Here is a 26,500-nt window from a genome sequence, read left to right as displayed (position 1 = left end):
TGATTGTTTATGGCAGCTTTAGTCATCGTTACTCAGACTTGGAAGCAATCCAGATGTCTCTCAGTAGGTGAATGAATAAATACTCTGAGTGCAGCTAGTTACTGGAATATCATTTAAGACTAAAAAAATTGAGGTTGTACACCCTGAAATGGCATGAGGGAATCTTTAAGAAAGATTTATTTGTTTGTTTGTTTATTTATTTATTTATTATGTATGTTCTGCCTGCCTGACAGAAGAGGGCATTAGATCACATTATAGATGCTTGTGAGCCACCATGTGGTTGCTAGGAATTGAACTGAGGACCTCTGGAACAGCAGTCAGTGTTCTTAACCTCTTAGCCATCTCTCCAGCCCACATGAGGGCATCTTATCTTTGTCTTGTTAAGTGAGAGAATAGAAGCCAGTCAGAATGGCTACCTACTATATGATTCTGGCTGAATGACATTTTGGGAAAGACTAAACTTTGGACATAGTAAGAAAGACCAGAGATTGTCAGGGCCTGGGGGAGAGTGAGGGATGGGTATTGGGCGCACATGATTTTGGGGCTGAGAGCCATGTGCTGGGGATTATGCTTAGACGGGGCAGTGCATGCCTGCAATCTCAGCCCTGGGGAGGCTGAGGGAGAGTGAATGTGGGCTTCAGGCCAGCCGGATTTGCATAGTAAGGTCTAGATTAACCTGGGATATAGAGGGATCCTGTCTCAAAGCCAAGGGCTGCTGCTCTAGTTATTTGTCTGTTGTGGGAAAACACAACCAAAAGCAACTTGGGGGAAGGAAAGGTTTATTTTAGCCTACACTTCCAGGCTGTAGTCAGTCATGGAGGGAAGTCAGGGTGAGGACTTAAGCAGCAATGAAGCAGAGACCGTGGAGGACCACTGGTCCTCATTCCAGCTCTTTCTCAGCCAGCTTGCCTTAGAGCTCAGCCCTAGCTACCTGAGGCTGTGGCTCCTGCATCAGTTAGCAATGAAGAAAATTCCTCAAACATGTCCAAGGGCCACTTTGCTGGAGGCAGTTCCTGAATTGAAGTTCCCCCTTCCCGGGTGACTCTAGTTTGTGAATACTAACCATTGGTAGAGCAACTTAGCCACCATATGCATGGCTCGAGGTCTGTCTCCAGTGCTGGAATAAACAAACACAGCAGACCTTTGCATGACATTTATTATATCACTGGCAATGAACTGAACAGGAGACTGTGCACTTAGGTGGTAATGTTGTTTCTGTTTCTTCCACAGTGGCAATAAATGTACCATTGTAGTGAATGGTGTTGAGAAGATGTGTGTGTGTGTGTGTGTGTGTGTTTGGACCAGGGGCTGTGTGCGAGCTATATACTTTTGTTGTGAACCTACAGCTGTTCCCAAAGATAAACTATCTACTTAAACATGTGTCGGAGGGCTGGTGAGGTAGCTCAGTGAGGGAAGGTGCTTGCTGCAAAGTATGATGACTTCAGATCCGTGGGACCCACGCTGTGCAAAGAGAACTGATTCCTGCAAGTTGTCCTGCCTTCCACATGCATGTGCATGCATAACACTTAAATAAATGTAATCTAGAAATTAAAAGAAATATTTTGATCTGGGTATGGCGGTGCATGTAGTTTCCAGTACTCAGAAGGCTGAGCAGATTGGTGAGTTCTAGATCATTCCAGGATACTTAAGGAGACCCTGTCTCTAGCAACAGCTGAAATGATGACGACAACAACAATGACAACAACTCCTCAAAACAAACAACAACCTTTCTTCCAACAAATCCCTTACTATTCTACCCTGACACCTAGCAGTCTAGTCATGTTTTATGCTAGGAGTGCCTGGGGCTGAGGGCCATGTGGTTGGCCACAACTCTGTGCTGGCTTTTTGTGAAGTCATTGGTTGGGTTGCCAGAGGACTGTGGCTAAAGCCTTGTCTATTGGATAATGTCGTTGTTTGCTGTCTGTTGAGTAGAAGTCTTTTTGAAGAATCTACCATGCAGGGGCTGGAGAGATGGCTTAGTGGTTAAGAGCTTCGGCTGCTCTTCCAGAGGGCCTAGGTTGGATTCCCAGCACCCACATGGTCGCTTACAGCTGGCTGTAAGTCCAATTCCAGGGAATCTGACACCTTCTGACCTTCAAGGGCACCAGGCACGTACATGGTGCACACACATCTATAAATGCATGCGGATAAAACATTCACAGACATAAGTAAATCTAGAACAATCGACAGCCGGCCGGTGTTGGCGCACGCCTTTAATCCCAGCACTCGGGAGGCAGAGGCAGCAGATCTATGTGAGTTCGAGGCCAGCCTGGTCTACAAAGTGAGTCCAGGACAGCCAAGGCTACACAGAGAAACCCTGTCTCGAAAAACTAAAAAACAAAACAAAACTGGTTGACAGTTCCCATACATTTATATAATTAATTTAGTCATTTCACCCCCATTACTCTCACCCCCCCTTTTCACTGACGCCTGTCTTCTCACTACGTCACCCTCCTGCTTTCATACATATAGTGTTATGTGTGATCTACTTAGTTTAAGAGTTGACTGCACAAGTCTGGGTGAGAGGATATTTATTGAAGCACAGGCAACTATCAGTGGCTACATCACTGAAGAAAATGACTCCCTCCTCCCAGAAATCAACGGTCAGTATTCTCTGAGGTGGGTGGGGCTTTATCCATGCTGACATGTTGACAGGCCCAGTCTTGTGCAGGTCTCCTGTGGATAACCACAGCTGTGGTGAGTGTGTGAGTGTAACAGTTCTGCCATATGTTATATACCTCTCCTCTTTTCTGTGATGTCCCCTGAGCTTTGGAGTGGGTGATAGAGATGTCCCATGTAGGGCGGAGCACTTATCATCACTGCTCTTGGCACTTTGGCATCTCTGGGCAAGTCATTAAGCAGCACCCTCCATGGCCTCTGCATCAGCTCCTGCCTCCAGGCTCCCTTGAGCTCCTGCCCCGACTTCCTTTAGTGATGCACTGAGGTGGAGCGCTGAGCTGAAATAAACCTTCTCTATCCCAGGTTGCTTTTGGTCATGGTGTTTTATCACAGCAATAGAAACCCTACAATTAATGTACCCTAAATTAACCACGAGTAACACATGGGTGATTGAAATTTTAGAAATTTCTTTCTGCATATGTACACTTATGATATTAAAGTGAAAGAATCTTCACATGCCCTTTCAAAATTTGTTTTTAGTTACCCACCCGGCCTAGATATCTTTCCAATATGTAACCATATATATACCTATGTAATATTTTCTTAGGTCTATATATTTTTTAGTGGTTGCTTAGTGTTCTCTGCATTATAGCTTATTTAACCAATAATGTATTCGTCTATTTCTTCCACACCTAAAACAAAGATTGACACCAATATTTTAATATACCTGTTTAATTATTTCCTTAATGTCTCTAGCTGAGGCCAGGGGAGGAAGGGATGCGGAAGTGCCCTCCTTCAGCTTTGAACTACGAGTCACTGAATTGCAGGGCCAGGCTGGTTTTCTAACAAACCCTCCTGTTACTGCAGATCACAGGATGGCTCCAAAGGTGACTTCAGAGCTTCTTCGGCTGCTGCGACAAGCTATGAGAAACTCCGAGTACGTGGCAGAACCAATCCAGGCCTACATCATCCCATCAGGAGATGCCCACCAGGTACCAAGTGGGGATGGCTGAAGATAGGACCCATCGCCCAGCATCCCTTTCAGTTCCCTTAGGCTCTAACAGGTTTATAGAATTCTGTTGTAAACCCGTAAGTGAGCGGGTCCTCTGGGGCTTGACATGGGAACCATACCTGATCAAGCCTCACTGAGTGCTGCTAGCTTTGACCCTTGCTTCCTTGTTCCCAGTGAATTGTGAAGAAATCAGTAGGCAAATTAAGGGCATAAGTTCTGGATCTTTCCATTACTGATGCCTTCCATCCACTGCTTCTGTCATGCTCTGACCCCATCAGAATTATTTTGTCTCTCTCTTGGCTTATGCAGTTGGTTCTGCACCTCTGGCATTGCTAGAAGACAGTTAGAAGCCATCACAGAGCTCCAGCTTAGTGCTAATTCATGGATTCTAGGCTAACGTGATATAGGCAAGTCAGCAGGTCTGAGTGTCCACCCTGTGACATGTTACTAAAGGGCTACAAAGAAGACTCTGGAAGGCTGGTCTCCTGCCCTCACTGAGGTCCTGGTTCAGTGAGAGAAGAAAGTGTACAAACTGCATCCCTCTCCCCCCAGGCATCTCTAGGTTTATTTTTTTCCAACCTTTGCTTATGTGCAAGGCACTACCTTAGCGGTTGTGTCTCATGCCAACAGGAGAATTGCTTTCTGCCTTAAGAGTCAAACAATTTAGTAGTAGTAGTGGGGTTAAGATGTCTGTGTGTGTGGAGCTGGCGAGATGGCTCAGCGGTTAGGAATACTTGCTGAACTTCCAGCCCACAACTGCCTGTAAGTAGCTCTAGGTTACCTGATAACCCCTCTTGCCTCTCTGCAGGTGCCTTCATGTATGTATGCGTAGTCACCACAGCCATACACACTCTTAGAAAGAGAAGTGCGCACATGCGTCCTGTAAGAGAGAATGTGGAAGTGAAGCGCAGGGAGGATGCTAATGGGGAGTTGAGACAGGCCGGCAGTTGATCCAGAACCTGAAGGGTAGATACAGTGTGGGTAGCAGAAATGGCAGTAGAGAACGGAAGGGGGTCTAGGTGGGGGCACTGATAGGAACAAAACCAGAGAAGCAGAAAACTTCTTAGAATTAGTATGGCCAGTTTCTCTGGTGAGATCTCAGGGAAGTGAAGAGCATTTGTGGGAGAAAGGGCTAGGTTTTAGGATTCTTCACTTGCAAGTGGCCTATGAGGCCCAGTAGACAATAAAAATGCTTTGTTGAGTGTTGAGAGCAGTGGTTCTCAACCTGGGGGTTGACTGACCCTTTCACAGAGGTCGCCTCAGGCCGGCTGAAAACAGAGATGTTTACTTTACAGTTCATAGCAATAGCAAATTTACAGTTATAAAGTAGCAATGAAAACAATTTCATGGTTGGGGGTGAGCACAACACGAGGAGCTGTAGTAAAGGGGTGCAGCAGTAGGAAGGTTGAGAGCCACTGTTCTAGGGGAGAAACTGCTCTGGCAGTGCCGCCTTCTCTTGCTTCCTTTTATGCCTCCAGTTATGCTGGAGAGCAAAGTTGTTGGCTGTGAGGAAGAGTCGGGGAGGAGAGGGGGAGGAGACACAGGTCACAAGGTAGGTATTATAAACTGCACAGCTGCTATGCTCTCATTTCCTTATCAAGACACTAGACTGAGCTTCATCCCAGGTCCAGAGTCCCAAGTAAGAGTGTGATTGCTATAAACCCCTTGGTCTCCATGTCTTGTGGACCGCGCCCCCACGTTGTAGAAGAGACAGATGACTGGGGTCTACCCTGAGGGAGCAGGTAGCAGGTGAAGGTGTGACTGTAACGCTGCTAAGACGCGACCTCTTCAGTGGTATTTAGCAGGCTCTCCACACGTGCTCTGAGGTGTTCTTCTGTCTTGTCAGATGCTCTACAGACGTGTATTTTGTGATCTAAACAGTGAGATGAGCTGTAGTAACAACAGCCCACGGAGTCTGCTAGCATAGGCATTCGAATGTGCAGTCCTGGAGTGCTAAGAACACGCATGCAGTGCTGCACAGCAGGTGTCTACACGTTCTTCTTCTTGCAAAGCAGATGAAAACTCTGTTACAGGACCTCCGCTTCCCCTTCCTCCCTGCTCCTGTGATCCGCCATTAAACTTCGGGTTCTAAGAGTTTGTCTAGTTCAGGTGCTTCCTGTAGCCCGAGCCGTGTGTTTGCCCCTTGTGACTAGATTGCTTTGTGCAGTGTCCTCAAGGCTGCAGAACACATGACAGAGGCTGACTGCTGTGGGGTGGTAATGGTCTCCCCAACTCCCTCTTGCTCTCACCCCTCCCTCTTTTCCTTTTTTATTTGCTCTCCTCCCCTGTCCTCTCTCTTCCTAACACTTGTGCTTTATTGTGAACCTTGACCTCCAAGGGCCGCGTAGTGCAGAAAGATGTGAGCCTCGCCGCACCCTGGTTAAGTCGAAGTGCGCGGCTCAGGCCCTGTGTGCAGCTGCATGTCTGTGTGCTTGGGTTTCTGTTCCTTAGCCCAGGGTTTCGCTGCACGCTGTACTTTCTATGTGTTCACGGGGAGAGAGCATTCTTGCAGATCAGCCGAGCCAGGTTTATCTTGATGTTCTTAGCCCTGGGTACTGTTCATGAGATGCTTGTTTCCCTTTATCACAAAGCTGGTTTTTTCTACGCCCCATGAGTTTTAAATACTTTTGCTTCTGACATTAGGTGTGGCCTATTTACAATGATAGTAAGGCTGGCCAAAGGACGGGGCTGGTGCAGGTTTCCTCAGCCCTTCAGCTCTAATGACCCTGGAAGATCACCGTGGAAGGCTTTGCCCTCAATAAGGAGGCTGAAGCTTGGACCCTGGAAAATTGCATTATTTAGCAGTACCCTAAAAGCAATAAACCAGGCTTGCTTAGTGCTAGCCACTGCTTGTAGAAGTTGTTGTCTAGACTTCACAAATTTATATATTTATATTCTTCTTTTTCTTTTTTATTGAGACTAGGTCTCACTACACAGCCTTGGCTGGCCTGGAATTCACTGAGGAACCCAAGCCGGCTTTGAATTAATTTTTAATTATTTTTAAGTGTGTGTGTGTGTGTGTGTGTGTGTGTGTGTTGAGAGAGAGAGAGAGACACACACACACACACACACACACACACACACACACACACACGAGAGAGAGTGTGTGTGTATACATGAGTGTGCCTGTGTCCACAGAGTCCAGAAGTGATCCCTTGGAGCTCCAGTTACAAATCTGTGGTTGTGAGCTGCCCGTTATGGATGCTGGGAGTTGAACTCAGCTCCTTTGCAAGGAGTGGCAACACTGTGAACTGCTGAGTGGTTTGTCTGATCCCTGGCCTTGAACTCTTGATCCTCAATTTTCTTGGCTAACCTTTGGACTGCTGGGATTGCAGGGGTGCGGCCCACGCCCAGTGCTCACCACACTTTGCTGTGCTTCCCCCCTCCCACCCTTCTGCTGTTGTTCTTTCCCCCTTCGCTGGCTTTTTCGTTGCTGTAACTTAGTTGCCAGCCAGGAACTTGTAGGAAGCTGTGCTTTGGTTTCTGCCGTTTCTGCCTCTGCTCAGGGGCTGATACTGAACAAACACAGGCAGGTAGCTCCCATGTGGGCCTGAGGCACTGGTCAAATGCTTGCATGCCAGCTTTGTTCCTTACCCACTCACTCAGTTATTGTTAGAGTCTGAGTCTCAGCTTACCTAGTGCAAGGGGACAGTGACATGTGAGTCACAGGGCTGCTGTCAGCAAGTGCTTAAAGCAGGTTTGCCCCTTAGGTCTCATTGTCTGAGCTGTGTCTGTTTTTACTGTCACCATTATAGATGCTAGTGAGAGCCCGCTAGAGTACAAACTAGATGAACCACATCAGACATGAACACAAATAAACGTCACATGTGGTAGGGAAGGGTTCAGCCAGCGTAAGCCAGGGGAAGTTTGTGAGGTGTGTGTAATGTTAATTCTTTAGCCATATTATAATAAGATAGTAAAATACTTAATGAATTTTTCACTCCAGTGTATCAGAAGAATTATCATTTTCACATATCAGTATAAAGAGTATGGATTACTTTTCACAGGAACCATTCAAATATGGTGGTTCATATTTATAAACCCTCAATTTGAACGTGTGGTTTTGAGTATTTGATCTGTATTTACCTTTCATTAAATTCATAGTTGACAAAGTAGACTCACATACTCAGGTTGTTCTAACCTTTGCTGAAGGTTTTCTAGTGGTTGGACCTTGAGCATCTGTTTTAATATTACATTGCAATTAAGTGAAATAAAGTTAAATACTTACAAATTCGGTCTAATAAGAAAAGTAGGTAATAATAATAAGCTGTAATAATAATAATAATAATAATAATAATAATAATAATAATAATAATAATAATAATAATAATAATAATAATGTGCTCAGTAGCTACAGGTGGCCAGAAGCTGCAATCATTCACAGCCTTGGATTGTATAAGTATGGAATGTGTTCCTAGGTTAGAGAGGCTTAAGACCAGGATTAAGGAAAGCTTCCTGGAAGAAGTGCATCAGTTAGAATTTGGATGTATGGCAGGGGTTAGAGAGGGAAAGAGTGTGAGGGGGGGGAGTGAGAGAGAGACATTCATAAAAATCACATCATGGGCTTATTTAGGCCAAGGCCGTCTGTCACTCATTCATTCTGGTTCATAACCTTGACCTCCAGAGCCAGGAGCTTTTGGTTTTTGAGGCTCTCTTATAAAGCCCAAACTTGGTGCTGTAGTGGGGGACTTTAGTCTGATCCTCCTGCCTGCTGGGATTGCAGTGTACGACTTTATCTGGCTGAGTTGAGGATTTCTTAGCAGGAACTCAGTAAGGATTTTGGAACAAGGCAGTAACACGACCAGTAGGGGCGTTACTGAGTATAGATCGGAGGAGAAAGTCACAGAAGCGGGAATCCTGCTGGTAGGCCGCGGGATCCCAGCGTCTGGGGAAAGAGAGTATGACACTGAGCATGCTGTAAGTGATTGGGAGGGAAAACAGCAGGGCGTGCTGTAAGTGTGAACTGAGCTGGCAGTGGCAGAGGAGAGTGTGGAAGTGTGGGGGCATGGGTGATTAAGATGGTACCACAGTTCCTGTGGAGAGGTGCTGCGTCCATGGGGTGACTCCATTAAGTGGGGTTCTGGGTCCTTGCCAGAACAGGGAGGAAGGGTCGCTCTGTGTGTGACTTGTTCAGCGGCCTCCTCAGCAACAGAGAGGCTCTGTTCTCTGTGACTCCATCCTAATTGTTCCATTTCAGCCCGACTCAGGGTTAGTGGAATTCCTCCTAGGGGTGGGGAAGGGAGGGTGTCCTTGGCGTGGAGGGGAATCTTGACTTTTGTCCTTTGGTACTTTCCAAAATACAAATAGACCCACACACTGTTTCCTAGTGGAGATGAAGCAGCCGAGCCCCCAAAGCACGGTTATGCAAGGACCTGGCACCTCAGTGGTCAGCCTTGCTCTGTCCTCCCTCCATTTAAGGGGTTCTTTTTAATCCCAGAACAAGGCCCAAGGGAGCGTTTACAGTGGTAATCTGAAATGCTTTCCTGCACTGTCTCAAGCAGGCACTATGATTCCTGGGCACCGCCAGCTTCGAGCCAGGACAGTTACTGGATGGGGCCAGGGCTTTCTTTTGGAAATCCCAACATCCTTTTCATCTGAAAGGCCCAGCTCTGCTTTTTGGATTGGCTCAGTCAAAGAGTCAAGTTTTGCCAACGTGGATTGGCTGATGTGAGTCTGTGGCATTGTGTGGTTCTCCTTCTGGAACCCATGAATCAGATTTTCCTCTGCTCTGTGTTTTTCTCCATGCCTCCTGTTTTGTTTTGTTTCTTAAACTTTTTGTTTTTTGAGACAGGATTTCTCTGTTACACAGAGCCCTGCCTGTCCTGGACTCTCTTTGTAGACCAGGCTGGTCTTGAATGCACAGATGGGCCGGCCTCTGCTGGGCAGGCCTCCCTGGTGCTGGGATTAAAGGCATGCGCTGTGAGTCCCAGACTTCTTTCTTAAACTTAATCCTGGGACAGAGTTGTGATTTTGCCCATTTGTATAGCCTCAGCGGCCCAGAGTTGTGAAGTCTTCAGTCTCCGTCCTGTAGTACAGATCCCTGGTGGATGAGAGACTTGACCTGGGCTACCTTTCTAGCTAGCAAGGGTGAAAGAATATGGGGCGAACAGACTTTTAACTGTTGACCCAGCCATTCCCTCCCATTCCGTGACGCACTGGGGGCTGGGAAATGAAGTCCTAGCCGGGCAGCCACTGTGCAATAGCCCGTCTACACTGGGCCAGGAGTGTTCATCTTTGTGTAGCTCTGCACTTTCTTCACATATGTTGACTCTGTTCCATTTAGGAGAGAAGTGCCAAGGCCTGGGCATTAATTATGTTAGCATTTGGGTATAAGGAGGAGCTGATGTCTCTGTCCTCCATCTCCCTGTGGTGTTTTCTGTGTACACACACCCAACCGTTCAGTTTCAGTTTTGTTGAGAACTTACTGTGTATGAGGCATGTTCCCGATACTTGGATTGGAGGAGTAGGATCAGGGAGGGGGAAGATGTGCCCCAGCGCGGCCTCTAATAACTGACATCTACTTGACTCAGCGTTCGCGAGGCCTTAGTTGTCTTTGCTCCGTTGCACGTGCGTGTGGCCATGTGACAGTTCTTTTTTTTTTTTCATGTGACAGTTCTTAAATTTCTGCACTAGTTACCACCTTATCCTCAACTTTTGTATTCCCCTAGGGCTTGCATGGTTGAGTGCAACCATTTTAGGGTAATGTTGGGGCCTCTGACTTATGTCTTCAGACTGTTCCTCCAAGTCTCTGCTGCTGCCCCATGGGGCTCTGTCTGTGTCCTCAGACTGTTCCCAGAAGTCTCTGCTGCTGCCTCTGTGGGGCTCTGACTGTGCCTTCAGACTGTTCCCAGAAGTCTCTGCTGCTGCCTGTGTTGTCAGGCCAGTTGGCTGGCAGCCCAGACCTTTGTCTCTTGCCTCTGGCCTTCTTGAGTCTTGTCCTTTCTCTGGATTGTCCTCCCTGTCCTCATCTGTCTGCAGTGGCCCAGGTTATACCTCTGAGTGTGGCCTGATGTGTTTAGAGCAGATCCAGGCAACCTTGAAGGCAGAGCAAGCTCTGTACTGCGTATTTGGCATACCTTATGTGGCTGCAGCTCAGGTTCCTCGGGATGCCTGTCTCCGGTGGCTGGCCAGATTGCCTACTCCGAGAAACCTGACTGGATTCCCAGAGTCTGGCTCACTGCCTACTGCAGAGGAGCAAGTGTTGCTCCCTGTCATTGGTGAGCAGCCACTCATGCCCAGCCCTTTAGTGGGCATGATCTTTTCCTCATTTCACAGATGAGCAAGTGGAGCCCAAGGTTTACCCAGCTAGGAAGCTGAGGGCCAGGCTTGTCGATTGTGTGGTCAGTGAAGGTTGGGGACTCCAGGGCATACACTCTGTGTTCCTTGTTCCTGCTGAGCGTGGAGTCCATCTGTGCTTTAAGCATCATACGTCGTCGTTCAGAATTAGAAGTTGCTTGGCAGCGTAGCAAGGATGACGGCTTTTAAGTCAGGCCCGAGTTCAGCTCCCGCTGCACTGTTTGTCATGGTGGTGGTACCTTGGGTGGTAGGAAGGAACTGATTTCTGTGGGTTTCAGTTCGGTTTCCATCTGTAGCTGGGGAGGTGATTACATCTAGTCCTGCTGCGGTATTAGCATCGGAAGAAATTAATACAGTCATTGGCAACAGAAAGGAATGGAGCCCGATCCTCAGCCAGTGTTACTTGTCAGCGTGACCCAAGATCGACCGAAGTGGGAGAGCTCTGAAAGCTGGAGTGGGTCAGGCAGTGGTCTGTTAGAGGGCTGCAGGAGCGCAGTTTGGGATGATTTTTTTTTTTTGTAGTTTGTAGATGTGCGTTATTTACATTGTTTGAGTTAGACGCCAACACTTAAAAATTGGGTGGTTTCTCACGAACACACATTTCTAGCTTTCCTGAGTACTGAGGGTTGACACCACATGGCCTGCAGCCCAGCGTGGTGGGGATGGGAGTGAAGAATGGTCGTTCTCTGAGGAAGATGCCTCTTGTCCTGCCTGCTGAGCTCTTGCCTTGCTGCAGACCAGTGGGTTTGAAGCCTCGGCTTCAGCCTTTTCCTCTCCCATCACTGCTATCACAAGTCAAATAGCACAGATGTTCCCTTATGGCTCAAGAGGTCCCCGGGCCTGTGGGGTCAGCAGGGGTTTGCTGCTTCTGGAGGCTTCAGGGTGGACCTGCCTCCTTGGCTTTAGCTTCTCAGGTGACCCTTTGCTTCCTGGCTCGTGATCTCTTCCTTCCCTGGGCAGATGGAGAGAGGGCCATGCTGGCAGGGGTCCTGCTGCATGACACCTGCTCTGTGCACAGGGACAGTTGTGACCACTCTGACCTCATGGCGTGCTCTGCGGGAGAAGTGAAGGACCAATGCAGGAAAAGTAGGCAGTGCTCCCTAAGAAAAAAGCTGCTTCTGCATGGAGCGCTGCGTGGCTGGGGGCCTGTGCTGTTGGCACAGTCTGGCTGTGGAGAGGACAGTGAACCTGAAATGTGCTCATGAGAAGCTGCTGGTGGGGCTGGGGCTTCCAGAGGACAGCAGGGCCTGATGAGCTGGGACTTGGGGGTCCTGGGCCAGGGCTTGCATTTGATCTGAGACGTGACAGGCAGCTAGAGGGTTTGGTAATAAGATGTGCTAATAGTGAGAACGTATGTGTGTTTGCAAAGCCTCCTTCCAGTGTGTCTGAAGTGTGGAGTTCAGACTGTGGGCTGTGGGCAGGTGGAAACGGTGAGGCTTGGCCTGAGGCCTCTTATGAGAAATGCAGAGAATGGGACATTTCGGAGGAAAGCCAACAGCTGTGTCTGCTTCTTTGTGCCTTTTCCATAGGAGGAGAATGTCCCTGGGCTTTGCCAGCTTCATGACTGGGGAGCAAGGGCCAAGACTCTGCCTGTCTGGCCTCACTTAGCCCGCAGTGTGGAGGTAGCACTGCTGCCAGCCCCACGAGCGATGTCTTCTGGCTTGTTGATCGCTTAGGTCATGTCTGGTTCTTGCCCCAGGCCTTGTCTGGGTCCCAGGCTAGACGTGATCATCTGCTGCAGAAATCTGTCCCCTGCCTTTTTAGTGAGCACTGGATGCGTCCTGTGCTCCCTGCCCCTCCCCCACCCTGTGTCTCTGAGAGAGATCTGGAGTCGTTAGTATTGTCTTGTATCACAGGTTGGAGGGCCACATCCGGGGAACCCTGTTGTCAGTCAGAGTATCCTTGCTGAGAGGATGGCTTTTCTGTTGCCTTTGCTGCCCGGACTTCTCAGATCCTTCTTGGGAGGACTGGGTTAGTGATCGCTTGTGTACGTGCCCTTCTTCCAGGCTTCTGCTGAGGTTAACACATTATCTGTCCTTCCCAGCCATCCTAGGAGACAGGTGATGTGTCTCTGCAGCTCCTCTCACTCCTTAATATTTTTTGAGACAGCTGTCCTTGGACTTGTTCAAGGCAGGCTTTGAACTTATGACCTTCCTGTCTCAGCCTCCTGAGCAGCTGATACAGGCTATGTCTCTAGGCCTGGTGCTCTCCGGTCTCTCTTTTAAAAGCCTTGTGCCCAGTAGTCACTGGGTTAACAAGCCAGGGTTCTGGTGGCCATTTCTTCCTGTCTCTGTAGGTCCAGTGAATTACCTTTATGTTTTGTGGGCTCTGTGTGGGAACGACTCACTCTAGAGATGAGGAACTGGGCTGAATGAGTGCTGGAGCTTGCTGGGGCCCTCAGAGCTGCGCTAGACTGGGGACCAGGTGTGGCCAGAAGCTCCGTGGTTCACTTCTAACAGCAGGGTCTTTGAGCATCTCCCTGTGGTGCTCAGGGAAGCTTGCAGCGCCTTTGGTGAGGGGTAGGTCTCAGTCACAGCAGGAGTGGAACATGGGTACTCTTTCCCTCAGGGCAGTGACTGTCTCCAAGTGCTCTGGGCTCTGAAGGCAAGTTTTCCCGTCCCTCTAGGGTCTTGCCATGTAGTGCTGGCTGTTTGTTGACTCACAGTTCTCCTGCCTCAGCCTCTTCAGTGCTGACATTGCAAGTGTGTGCTACCATGCCTAGCATCGTTTATGCTGAGGCCTTCAGCTTGGGAGAGAAAAACCTGCTGATAGTGGAAGGAGACTGTTCTGGAAACAAGCTGGCCTTGGGTCCTGGTCCACTGTCAGTCTAACCGTGGGTGTGTCTTATAGAGTTTCTTTTTGAACCTTAGTGTATTAGCTAATTGTCTTGCTGCAGAACGCATCTAACAAAAGCCACTTAAAGAAGGAAGGGCCTGAGAGTACACTCCTCTGTCATGGCAGGAAAGGTGTCCCCACAGGAGCAAGTGGTGACTGGATGCTGGTGCTCAGTCTGGGACTCCAGCCTAAGGAATGGTGCTGCCCACGGTCAGTGGGGCTCCTACCTCAGTTAACCTGATCTGGATATTCCCTTTAGGGTGGATCCTTCTCCCTTAAATAATCTAATCTTAATATTCCCTCACAGACCTGCATATCCTGTATCTTGCTGGGCTGACAGGATTAGCTACCACACTGTTCCTTACTTGCTTCTGATTTTATCCTAGAGTCCTGAGCATGAGAGATACTGCAGGCTAGAAGTCTGCCTGGCATAGGCTTCAGAGGTTAGGGTCTGGGGCTGACTGCTCAGGTTCAAATCCTGCCTCTGCTATTTACTTTGTGAAAGTTACATGAATACTGCTTCTCTGGATGCTACATGGTGGTTTCTCATATTCCCCTGCCCCTCCACCTTCCACCACCATAAGAACCTCTTTCCCACACAGAGGCAGGGGGATTCTCAGTGCAAAGGGCTTGGTTTTGCTGGAGCGCCCCCCCCCCCCATTGGAGGAAATGCTTCCTTGATTGCCTGACAGGAAGGGACGGGCCTGTGTGGGAGACTGCCGCCACCATGGAAGGGACACAGACAGGATATTCAGAAAGAAGCCAATGTCTAAAGAGACTTCAGTTAAAACAAATGCAGCTCCACTTTTCAGAAAAATAACAGATGCCCAAATGTCAGAGGCAAGGGAGGGAGAAAGCTGCCAGTGTTTAAGATCTTACTGAGGGAAGCAGTGTTGAGCTGTTTGCTGTTTCCCTGCAGTTGCTTTGTTCTTGAATTGGGGCTGTCGAGCTAAAGGGCATTAACTTGTAGCCTCTAATTAGAGTCATTCGCAGTGTGTGCAGACTTGTGGTTGTTTTGCTTTTTTGAGGCAGCATGTTGCTGTGTAGCCCAGGCTGGCATCAAACTTGAGATCCTTTTGCCTCAGAGCTGGCTAACAGGTGTGCACCACCACAGCTGGCTTTTTTTTTTTTAATGTTTGGTTTGTTTTTCTTCTTGTTCCTCTGGCTCCAAGAGTGAAGGCACCAGGAGCCCGCCAGTCTTTGTAATGCGTAGGCTTTAGCGCAGGGCATGGGCAACGGAGGTCCAACTGTCACCTTTGTTTTCCAGAGTGAGTACATCGCACCCTGTGACTGTCGGAGGGCCTTTGTCTCTGGGTTTGATGGCTCTGCAGGTGAGTCACTAAATTCCCTTTCTCTTTGTTTTTCTTCACCCTCCAAGGAAAACAGAATTGTGTTTCAGCCTATGCTATAGAACCAAAAATAAAATGCAAGCCGGACCTTCTGCACCTGAGCTGTGCGGGGTGGTGTGGTCCCATTCCCAGCTCATCAACTCCGCCTTCTAGTGACCTTCTGTTCTCGTCTATGTCAAGACAGAACAGCCCTGAATTACAGAGAACAGTTCTGAGCTTTGTATTGCTTATGGCATACACTCTGGAAGTAGTGGTATTGGAACTGAACATGGCTGCCTGGCCAACGCCCCAAACACGAAGTGGGCCCTTAACAGCTTGTCAGTTGCCCCATTTAGCTTATTGGTCCTGTAACGTGTTCTGAGTACTTGGCCTTTTGAATCTTCATTTTCAGTGGCGTCAGATAATGATAGATGATGCTGAGCTCCCTTGCTGTGACACCCTACCTTTTCCAAAACTGTTACACCCCTGACTTTTTGGGAGGTTTCTCCTTTGGGTTTCCATCCCTTGAGCAAACCTCTTTACTTGTGGTTCACCTCCGCTTCCTTTGGCTTTGGTACTTGTGTTGGTTGGCACCTTTGGGTTGGTTTTGGCCACCACCTCTGCTGCAAGCGCCATGGTCTGCCAGAGCTGTGGGAACTCAGGGCGAATAGAGGTGGGAGGCACAGACTCCTGTCGGTGCCCCCGAGACACTGACACAGGCATGGTCTAGCTTGCCTGCCCTGGGGGAGGGAAGCAGCATGTGAGGGTCCCTTAGAGCAGAAGCTTCCGCACCCTGTCTTGTTGGTTATGTGATTTGGTCCTCTGTCCTGTCCTAACTCAAGCTGCATGAGGGCAGAGATCAGCATCTGTAGTCTGGCCTTCAAGACTGCTTCCCACGGTCTGACCTGAAGCTGCCATCGTTCTCTGCCCTGAAGGTTTCCTTGGAGTCTAGGGCCACTGGGTCCCCTGGGAGCAGGTGTTCCTCACTGCCCTGGCCTGCCTACTACCATTTTTTTTGTGTGTAGATTCTCAAGTGGTGTCAGCAACCTTTCTCTTTCCTTGTTGCTTTGCTCTAGGCACAGCCATCATCACGGAAGAGCATGCAGCCATGTGGACCGACGGGCGCTACTTTCTGCAAGCTGCCAAGCAGATGGACAACAACTGGACCCTCATGAAGATGGGTGGGTAGAAGCACAGAGCAGCCCACCTGGTGTGACTGGCTGGGGCTGGGCAGGGGTGGTGGATGCTGCAGGGTCCTAGGATCTTAATGCTTTTTCTGACATCTTGGATTCTTTGAAAAGCCAAGGAAAAGCAAAAAGCGGTATGCTTCTGTGTACATACCATTGCCCACTCACTTTTGGAGGATCCAAGCGTCAAAAATCCCAGGTTTATTTTGCTGAGAGAAACTGACTTTGGGGTCCATCAGCTGAAGCTATCAGGTCTGATAAGCCTATAGGGCCAGAGCAGTCCTATTGAAGTAGGACTCTGCCAGCTGCATGGGTGGGCGGGTCCTCACCCGTGACTGCGGCTCCTGTTTGTTGTCCACCCTCTCTCAGGTGTGCACTGTGTAGGGAGGTTCTGCAGGATTTGTCACTGCCCACGAGTGACTCAGCCCCAGGGTTTTGCCAAAGATCTGTCTGTTGAGAAGTGAATGTGACTTCATCCTACAGAAGTTACAGCAGGAGTTCCAAGAAAAACTTTGTTAATAAAGTGGCTTATTTAGTGGTTAAAAAAAAAAATCAAATAGCAAAATAAAGTTGTATGCCAGCCTTTAGTTTTTGAGGACCAGGAGTCCTGAGCTTTAGAAACTTTTGAACTTCCTGTCCATTGAAAGTCAGCAGAGAAAATCGTCAGAATGCCATGAGTTTTTACTCTGAATGGATTGCATGATGCCAGGATGTTTAGCAAAAATCTTACTGGTTTAAAACTCTATCTCCCCAAAATACTGGCTTGAGTAAAGAAAAACCTGACCTGTAGAATGATCCAAGTTTATTTTGTTTAGCATTTCATCATAGTCTTGTCGAAGTAAGAGGCTGTGCTGACCCGTGGTTGGGAGCCCCAGGCTGCACTCGGTCCTGTGAACTTCTTAGAATCCCCAGGAAGACTTCTCTGTGGCCAAGACCTAGGCTCTGTCCTCTAGTCAGACACTGACTGTGGGCAGGGGCTTTGCTCTGTGACCTTGGCCTTGCAGGTGAAGGGAGGGCACTTAGCAGGCCTGTCTTTCTAGGCCTGAAGGACACACCCACTCAGGAGGACTGGCTGGTGAGTGTGCTTCCGGAAGGATCCAGGGTTGGTGTCGATCCCCTCATCATTCCCACAGGTGAGTGACTCGGTCCTTTCCAGCCTTCTAGGCATCGCTGCATCCTCCTTGTTTGCTACCGGGATCTAGGGCATTTGGACCTTCATAGGACTTGATGTCTCGATCGAGGCGTAGCTAAGGAAGACATTTTGGGACAGGGAGGAAGGCCATGGTGGCGAAATTCTTCATTCTGCCTGCCTGGCACTGAGGAGGGACTTTCAGAAGGGCCTAGTCCAGGCTCTGCTACTCGCCCTAGCTGAAGTAGGTATTCATTTCGTGGCTGGCCATGTGGTTTCCTTTAGACTACTGGAAGAAGATGGCCAAGGTACTCCGAAGTGCTGGTCACCACCTAGTGCCTGTGAAGGAGAACCTTGTGGACAAAATCTGGACAGACCGGCCGGAGCGTCCCTGCAAGCCCCTCCTCACACTGGGTCTGGATTATACAGGTCAGAGCCATAGGTGTGACCCCTGACCCCTGCCTTGCCAGCACATCTTGTCAGAGGTCATATTAAAGACCCTGTTAAGGAGTTGATAGGTCACATTGTATGCAGCCTTGTCTCCAGCACCGGCCTCTGATGTGACTCTGCCTCAGCTGGTTGTGGAGGCCATTTGACATGGCAGGGCCTTACTACCTTCTGTGTTTGCTGCCTGCTTGCTACTTACTTTGGCATAGTCTGTTGTTGCAGAGCTCGTCTGGTAGCATTGTGGGTGCTGGTGGGAAGACTGAAGCTTTTCCCTGCCTGCCAACGGCCACTCTTCTGGGTCTGGTACTGGGTGCAGCATCTGGGGCCCCTAGCTCCATTTCCTTGGGTTGGCACTTTTAGGGTTGCCTTCTAGCCTTCACTGCCTCATATCTGACACCGTAGACGGTTAGATGTGGCTGTCTCCTTGGCCTGGGAGACTGGGTGAGCTGCATGCTCTGCAGACCTGTGGTGGGAGAACAAAGGGTGGATGAACGAAGGCAGTGAAGGGTAGAGGGGAAAACTGGGGGTGGGGCTGCAGGGGAGGGAGCCTTGCTGTGGAAACATCGAGGTGGATAGGAACGGCTGGAATGTAGGCAGATTGCCAGAGGGGTCCTGGGAAGCAAGTATCACTGCTCAAGACACCAGGCCAAGTTTTAAACAGCATTCCCCGGGCTGATCTTCAAAGCAGTCTGAGGTTATGGGCAGCCCCAGGCTTGCTTTCCTGTGTGACACTCTCATTGGAGGGTGTGGCTCACTGTGGAGGGAGTGTAAAGTGAGTGGCTAAAGGGTCAGCTTAATATTTTCCATTGGTGTGGTTGGAATTGTTTTCTAACTGAAACAGAGCCTCTGACCTGTTGCCATAGGAGAAGAGATCTCAGTTATCGCTGCCAAAGTATCTGTTTTGCAAACAGTTGCATGCTTGCGATGGGCAGGACACTGCCGGGTGCTAGGTACACCACATAGGTGTGTCTACCCTGTTCTAGTGGTTCTAGGTAGCTAGTGATAAGCTAAGTAAGTTACAGATGCTACTGTGGTGGGGTGACTTCCTCTGGGGCCACCATTGTATTCTGGGGAGCAGCAGGGAGGCCTTGGCTGTGTCTGACAGGGCAACTCTGAGTTGGAAGTGATATTCACAATGAGTCAGGATGCAGGGAGGACTCTTTGGTCTTAGCACCAAGTCTCAGGGCCCAAGAACCAGAAAGTAAGTTTCATGCGTGAGGTCTCTTGCTAGAGAGTGTGTTCACATAGCTCCATCAGTTTCCTCAGACACGCTGGCCTTTATATAGTAGTTCTCTTAACTGCTGATCTAATTGTATGTGTTGTCTTGTAGATTGGAATTCCAAAGAGAGGGCGACTACGTCTTGTCAGAGCCATAGCTGCATTGAACAGCAGGATCCCTAGTAGATACTTTTGCCTGGCAAGTCTAGATGCTTTGTAGGCATTTGTGGGGTAAACATTTTACCGGTGAGGCAGACAGGACTCATGACACTCAAGTGACTCTGCAGAACCATTCCTCTTCTGTAGGGCTTGACTCTCAGCTGCCTGCCTGTGCAGCCTGCATTGTTGTGAGAAGTGGTTCTGTGTTTAGCATAGGCCTTCTCACTTCATGGGATCACGTTGGAGTCACACGCATATTTGTTTCTTGCAGGCATCTCCTGGAAGGAGAAGGTTGCAGATCTTCGGTTGAAAATGGCGGAGAGAAGCATCGCGTGGTTTGTGGTCACTGCCCTAGATGAGATTGCGTGTGAGTGCTCTGGTTTCACGGTGTGGGCATTACCTGATCTCCTTGGGCCTCTGGGAATCTGTGTGTTCGTGCCATTCAGCTGTCTGAATGGTGAGGGAATTTGTAACAGACAGTGTCTCCAAATAAGAGCAAATGCCAGTTAGCACAAAGGAGAAAGCATTGCAGTGAGTTGGCAGGCGACAGTAGACGTGACCAGAGAGTATACGGCCAGGGGCTCATGGTGAGCTGGCCCATCTCTTAGGATTGTGACTTACCTGAGGGAGAATATTATTTCTAAATGTTTCCTGTGTTGCTCTCTTTATATTTGTGCAGTTTTCTAAGATCTTCACAGAGAGAACATTCTAATACAGTTTTTACCTTAGAAAGCTGAAGAACTGAAGCTTCCTCTCTAGGCCTTTTCCTTTAAACTTCTGACTTTCACTACCCCTGCCCGGGCAGTTGTTCAGAATCTCTGTCATCTTCCAGAACCTGAAGGAATCTTAGGAAATGCTCTCTCCTGTCTTGTTCTGACTGGGTTTGATTCAGGGAAGCTTGGAAGATGCTTCTGTATTTTATCTCCGCCTCTCCAGTCTCCCAGACTTTGTCAGGTCTCAGTGACTACTGTTTCTAATTAACCCCATCATCAGAGGGAAAAACACACACAAAAGTGGCTTCTTGGAAACCCTGTAAAGTGCAGAGGAAGTAAAACAACAACAACAACAACAACAACAACAACAACAGCAACAACAGCAACAAAACCCTAAAAGCCAAACAACATCACCCACAATCCTGTCACCTAGTGACAACCATTGCTGACATTTCTGTGTATCTGTCATTCAACCTGGTGTCCTAAATGTGTTATTAGGATGGGGGCAAATACAAACCTAACTTAAGCATTAAAATTTCTATCAAATGGCTACTACAACCTACCTAACAGCTTCCACATGGAGGCCCTTAGGGCTGGTCCCAGTTTCTCCATAGTTAACATGATACTTCCATCAAGACTGTGGCTCATATGCTTACGTCTTAGTCTCTGATCATTTTCCTCTTCCTGTTTCTGCTTGACTTTGGGGCAGTCTTGGGAGTTTATGGGTAACTGTGTGTGGTAGGACTCTTGACCCATCCATCCTGTCAGACCTCACCAGCTCCAAGTACTTTGATTTTAAAAGGAGGTAGTAAGCCTGTCCTGGTGGCACACGCCTTTAACTCAGCACTCAGAAGGCAGAGGCAGGTGGATCTGTGAGTTTGAGGCCAGCCTGACCTACATAGCAAGTTCCAGGCCTCCTAGGGCTACATAATGAGACCTTGTCTCCAAAAAATAAAAAATACAAAGGAGTCGGTATGAGAGATTAAACCTTTCTACTTTGCTTTGAGAAACCATTATTTTAAAATAGAGGCAGCGGCCTTCTGTGTGTGGCCATTTTGCTCTCTTTCCTTTCTGAGAGCAAGCATTACAGCTGGCAGCCAGCACCTTAGTTGTGCCGGGTGCTTGTCCATCAGGGTTCCCAGGTGTCCCGTGACCTCATCACACTCTGGCCCTGCTCGAGGCAGGTCTCCACCCAGCCTGTAACAGCCCACTGTGGCTGAGCCACAGGCTTGTGACTCACTGCTGCTTTCTTTCTTTCTTTCTTTCTTTCTTTCTTTCTTTCTTTCTTTCTTTCTTTCTTTCTTTCTTTCTTTCTTTCTTTCTTTCTTTCTTTTCTTTCTTTCTTTCTTTCTTTTCTGCCTCTGATGAGAAGCTCTGTGTCCACTGGGCTTAGCAGGGTCCTTCTGTCCCTCCCTCCTTTTCAGTTTTTCTCTCCTAGGTTGTTTGCCTTGGAATAGAGAGCATGCTTGTGTCTTCCGTGTATTTGGGGGGCATGTGTGGGTGGGGGAGGCTAGAGTTTGTATGCAGCAGAGCTGAGCCTCCAGGCTCCCACAGCTGACTTAGCTATTTCAGCTCTTTGGGGTACATTGCTCATGGTTTTGATCCTACCCTTCCCTCCTCAGCTTGCCATCTGGCCAGCTAGAAACAGTTCTGGTGCCATCAGGTGGCGGACACCAGCAGCTGCAGCCCAGTCATGGAACCCTACAGAAGGTCCCTCTCCTTTCTGAGAGATATGGAATCCTTTGATAGGACCTTGATTTTAAGTGGAAACTCTTCCCTCCCCAAAAGCTACCTGTTCCTCCTGACCTGGTAGCCAGGCAGCTGACAGGAACCATTTAAATTTTTTTCATTATTATTTTTATTTTTTTTACATGTACATTTATATTATTACACATAAATACAATAAACTACATACAGCAACCATAAAAGAATATGGAATTATATAAATGTTACATTCATAGTGTTTTGGCTATTTGAATTGGTAACCTTGAAGAAAATATCTTTCCTATCTTGGTGCGTCTAAAATTCTGAATGTAAATCAGTATCTATCATATCTCATCTCTATCAACTTACAACATCTATCTAGCCCTAAAAACATCTTAACCCCTAAACAACTAAGCTTAATTGTAAAACTAAACTATCTGGTTTTCAACCCCATTAGAGACTTGAGAAGGAATAAAATTGATTACCTGAGTAGACAGGGAGTGCAGGTTAGTAGCTTCCCAAATGAGAAGATGAGAGACAGTTTGCTGCCTGATCAGTCATCCAAAACTGTAACCGTGGAGCATCATCTCCAGCCTTCTGGCCCAGTATATCTGACAGACATATTTGTGAGCCAGGAACTATTGAGGACTTGCTTAACACAGGAACTGTTTTTAAGAAAATGCTTTCCCTTTTAGGGCTGTTCAATCTCCGAGGGTCAGATGTGGAGCACAATCCGGTATTTTTCTCCTATGCCATCGTAGGACTAGAGACCATCATGTAAGTGTTTACTCCTGTCTGTGCACCCTCCCCCGCAGCTCCCCAGGCTCCGCGCTCCCTTTTAGTCCTCACCCCTTCATTATGGTAGTGTGCTTCCTCTCTCCGGAACTTCCCCCTTTGTCCCTTTGTCCTTGCTTGCCTTAACAGGTGTTTATTTTTATCCTGCCTTCCCTCTAAACCTCTAAATGCTTGAAATCTACAAAAGTGTAGAGGTTCTTCATGAGGCTCCAGCTGTGAGATCTTGCCCAAGTTTCTAGATCTTGCCTTGGTTTTAGGTTTTCTAGAAGGCAGTGCAGAGGGTGCTGTATAGTCTCAGCTGTGTGGTTCTGGACCCCAGTCATCTTACAGGTCAGCAGTGATGCGGGAAACCCCTGTACTTTGCTCTGTTGCTTTGTCGGTTTTATCACTTCAGAGCACTGCTTACAGGCTTCCTGTCATTGTTTGTCTATTGGATGGGGCTCTAGTTTTTTTTTCTCTTGTGATAAATAAAACACTCTGATGAAAAGTGACTTAGAGGAGGAAAGGCCGTGCTCGACTCACATTTCCATGCCACAGTCCATCACTGAGGGGAACCAGGGCAGGAACTCTCACACAGGAGCTTGAAGTGGCTGCAGGACCACTGCCTAGGGAATGGTGCTACCTGCAGTGGGCTGGGCCCCCCTGTATCAATGAAAACAAAGATAGTCCCGCAGAGACTTCCCCTCTGGCCAGTCTTTGTGGACAGTCGCTCAAGTCAGATGTACTTCTCAGCTGTTGGTGTGCTGTGTCAAGTTGACAGTTAAAACTAAATTAGGGCAGGGGTCAGGCATGCTGGCACACATCCTTTGTTCTAGTTCTTAGGGAGTATGCAGATCTCTGGGAATTTGAGGTCAACATGATCTTCATAATTCCAGGACACTCAGGGTTACAAACTGAGACCCTGTATCAAAAAAAGCAATTAACCAGCCAGCCAACAGCAGCAGCAGCAGCAGCAGCAGCAACAGTAAAACCATATTTATTTTCTTTTTTTACTTAATGTTTAAAATAGTGGGTTTCACTGTAATGTTTTTGCATGTATTTATCATTGTACTTTGCTCATATTTCGCATCCTGTTTATTGAGTGCAAACTGTGTTAGGTGCTAGTGTGATGGCAGGGTGCTGGGTTATAGTTGAGAAGTTGAGCTCTCCTTTCTCTGAAGGATTCAGGCACAGAAGTGGGCACCAGCTCATTTGGAGTGGCTAGTGTTCATAGGAAGGGCTAGCCTGCACTCGTAAGAGGAGATGGTTGGAGAAAATCATATTGAATCAAAAATGGAGGATGGGTGAGCTGTCTTGGTGTGTGTGTGTGTGTGTGTGTGTGTGTGTGTGTGTGTGTGTGTGTGTGTTGAGGAGGAGTGGCCAGCACAATACACACAGAGGGAGTGGTATGTTCAGAGCCAGTGGGCAAAGCACGAGTGTGGGGACCGGAGTGGTTCAGTTGGTCCCAGCATGCCGTAGGCCAGAAGGTAGGAGGGAACACAGAAATAAAAGGCGGGTGGGACAAACTTAGGACAATGGGAAGTTGCTTAATGACCTGCTCAGAAGGGACCACACAGCCGTTAAATTAAGTCATAAAAATGTGGTAGCTGAAAAATAGGATGAATGAGGCAGGAATTTGGAGGCTGAGAGGTGGTTGTGGCCGTGTCTGGGTAGTGATGGGCAAGGCTGCAGACGATGGGCAGATGTGACGGAAATGTGGCTGTAGGTATCAGATTGTTAACTGGGGAGTTGAGGCGGGGGCTGAGGGGAGAGGGGACATCAAAGATGATGTGCCAGTTTCTACCCCGGAGAATTAGGTGGATGTTGGCAGCATTTACAGGGTCAGGAAGTACATTTGGGAGGCCGGGGTTTGGGCAGGCAGTGGGGAAAGAGGAAAAGCTGCCTGGTTTTGAGTGCCAGAAGATATGAGCCTTGTGTGTGTTCTCCCACACATGTGCCCTGCTTTTCTGTGACCCACTCGGCCCCTGCAGGCTCTTCATCGATGGGGATCGCATCGACGCACCTGCTGTGAAACAGCACCTGCTCCTGGACCTTGGCCTGGAGGCTGAGTATAAAATCCAGGTGCTTCCTTACAAGTCTGTCCTGAGTGAGCTCAAGACCCTGTGTGCTGACCTCTCCCCGAGGGAGAAAGTGTGGGTCAGTGACAAAGCCAGCTATGCTGTGAGCGAGGCCATCCCCAAGGTGAGTGGCCTCACTCTGTTCTGTCTGAATGTGGCTAGCGCCTTTGCGGTTATCATGTCCTACGGAGCTGGAACAGAGGCGTGCATGGGCTCTGAGCTGTCTGCATGAGGCAGAGCTGGAGCCTAGAGTGCAGTATCAGAGGGCCTTTAAACTGTTAGATCCCCGTCCTCCCGGGTGTGTGTTGTGAAAGATGATCTTAGGCGGCACACATTAGTACTCTGGCTTATTTAAATATACCTATTTTAACAGCAGTTAGTGTGACTGAGAAAAAGCTCTAAGTAGTGCCTGAGAGAGTGCTGTTGTGGAAATTCTTTCAGATAAAGTACAGAGCAAGTGAGGTTCATGCAGGCGCAAAGCATCCAGGGTGAGGGTACACAGGACCCTGAGTTTTGGGCTACATTTCCCAGCACACATCTCATCTTTTCCCCCTATGTTTGAGATATGGAGATTCGAGGCCCAGAGAGGCCGAGGAGGGGAGGATTTGTCTTAAGATGACACAGTAGTGACAGCCTTGCCCTTCACTAGTCCTGGCTGGGCCAGGGGAAGCAGCTGATACCTGTTGTTCCACTTTAGTTGGAATCTGTGGCAGGACTGGAGCCAGACCCCTTCAGTGGGGCTTTTCTGCTGTCAGGTCTTGGGCCCTTGGTTGGTGAGTGGTCTTCGGCAAGCCCAGCAGTGGACTCTCTTCGCAGGAGCCCAGGCATACCTGCCTCATCAGCAGCCCTGCCACTGTGACACTGTTTGCCCGATGGCTCAGCTACTCAGAGCACTCTGGCTTTCTGTGTTACATGAGGGGTGTGTGTGTATGTGTGTGTGAGGAGGGGGGTGGGGGCAGGGAGAAGGTGCACTCAGAGGAGCTCTGTGCAAGTGTCAGGTGTGCTGAGTCCCTTCCCAGGCACACAGGGCCAGCCTCTGATTTACTCTACTAGTGCAACGGTCAGCCTTTCAGTCTCGATACGATGAGGCAGCCGCTGAGGGTGATCACAGTGGGAACTGGGGAGACAGCAGAAAGTCCTTTTGCAGGTACCCCCACCTCCACCCCTCATGGGAGATAAGGTTCCTTTTTGCAGCAAGGGAGTTGTTTAGGTTAACTCTGAGAGGCTAGTGAACTCCAGTCAGAGCTGCAGGGCTTGGAAAGCAATCCTCCGCTGTGACAGATGGGCAGCGTCAAAGAGCGAGGCCTGGAGGAGAACTCCCTGTTTGGTGTATTTAACTTATTTTGGGTGAGCTCAAGCTGTGTTGTACATGCTCCAGGCATCAACTGAAGTGACAGGACTCCAGGCTCCAGGGGACAGCTGCTGGGTCCCGATTGGGAACTCTTCAACTGCCTCAGAGTGTGTGTTTTTCTGGCTGTTGAGCAGGCTGTTTCTCTTCTTCCTGTGCCTTGCCCCAGGATCATCGCTGCTGTATGCCTTATACACCCATCTGCATTGCCAAAGCCGTGAAGAACTCAGCTGAGTCAGAAGGCATGAGGCGAGCACATGTGAGTGGAATGGCAGGTGTGAGAAACTGAGTCTGTGGTGACCAGGAGGGTCCAGCTCTGTCCTCATCTGTGTGGCATTGAGAAACTCATGGAGCCTAGTCTTTCTGGTTATCCAGAGTCAGCAGGAGAATGATGTCACTGTTATCTTGGGCTATTAACCATTATGCAGGCCTGCAATCCTGGCTACTTGTGAGGCTGGGGCAGGAGGGTTGTGAATCTGAGGCCGTTGTTAGGTATATAGTGGCACCTGTCACCAAAAAGAAGAATAGTACGTTTGTGAAGTATAACACAAAATACAAAGAAGGGGCTGAAGAGATGGCTCAGTGGTTAAGAGCACCAGCTGCTCTTCTGGAGGACCATCTCACAACTGTATAATTCCTGTCCCAGGGGTTCT

The 26,500-nt window shown here is 48.7% G+C and overlaps 1 protein-coding gene across 1 annotated transcript in view; it reads left to right on the top strand.

Annotated features, from left to right (window-relative positions):
* Positions 1-26,500, top strand: part of Xpnpep1 (X-prolyl aminopeptidase 1) — a 51,709-nt gene that overhangs the window by 11,858 nt on the left and 13,351 nt on the right. Inside the window, exons 3-11 of the mRNA XM_051146766.1 lie at positions 3,487-3,611; positions 15,030-15,093; positions 16,167-16,271; positions 17,318-17,410; positions 17,692-17,835; positions 19,502-19,597; positions 22,343-22,424; positions 24,413-24,623; positions 26,017-26,106. Coding sequence (XP_051002723.1) covers positions 3,487-3,611; positions 15,030-15,093; positions 16,167-16,271; positions 17,318-17,410; positions 17,692-17,835; positions 19,502-19,597; positions 22,343-22,424; positions 24,413-24,623; positions 26,017-26,106 — 1,010 coding nt within the window. The remainder of the gene's footprint in view (positions 1-3,486; positions 3,612-15,029; positions 15,094-16,166; positions 16,272-17,317; positions 17,411-17,691; positions 17,836-19,501; positions 19,598-22,342; positions 22,425-24,412; positions 24,624-26,016; positions 26,107-26,500) is intronic.

The sequence above is a fragment of the Acomys russatus genome, chromosome 5 (assembly GCF_903995435.1).
Source record: "Acomys russatus chromosome 5, mAcoRus1.1, whole genome shotgun sequence".
Taxonomy (NCBI): domain Eukaryota; kingdom Metazoa; phylum Chordata; class Mammalia; order Rodentia; family Muridae; genus Acomys; species Acomys russatus.
Note: the sequence above shows the minus strand (reverse complement) of the source record. Positions and strands in the feature narration are given on the sequence as shown.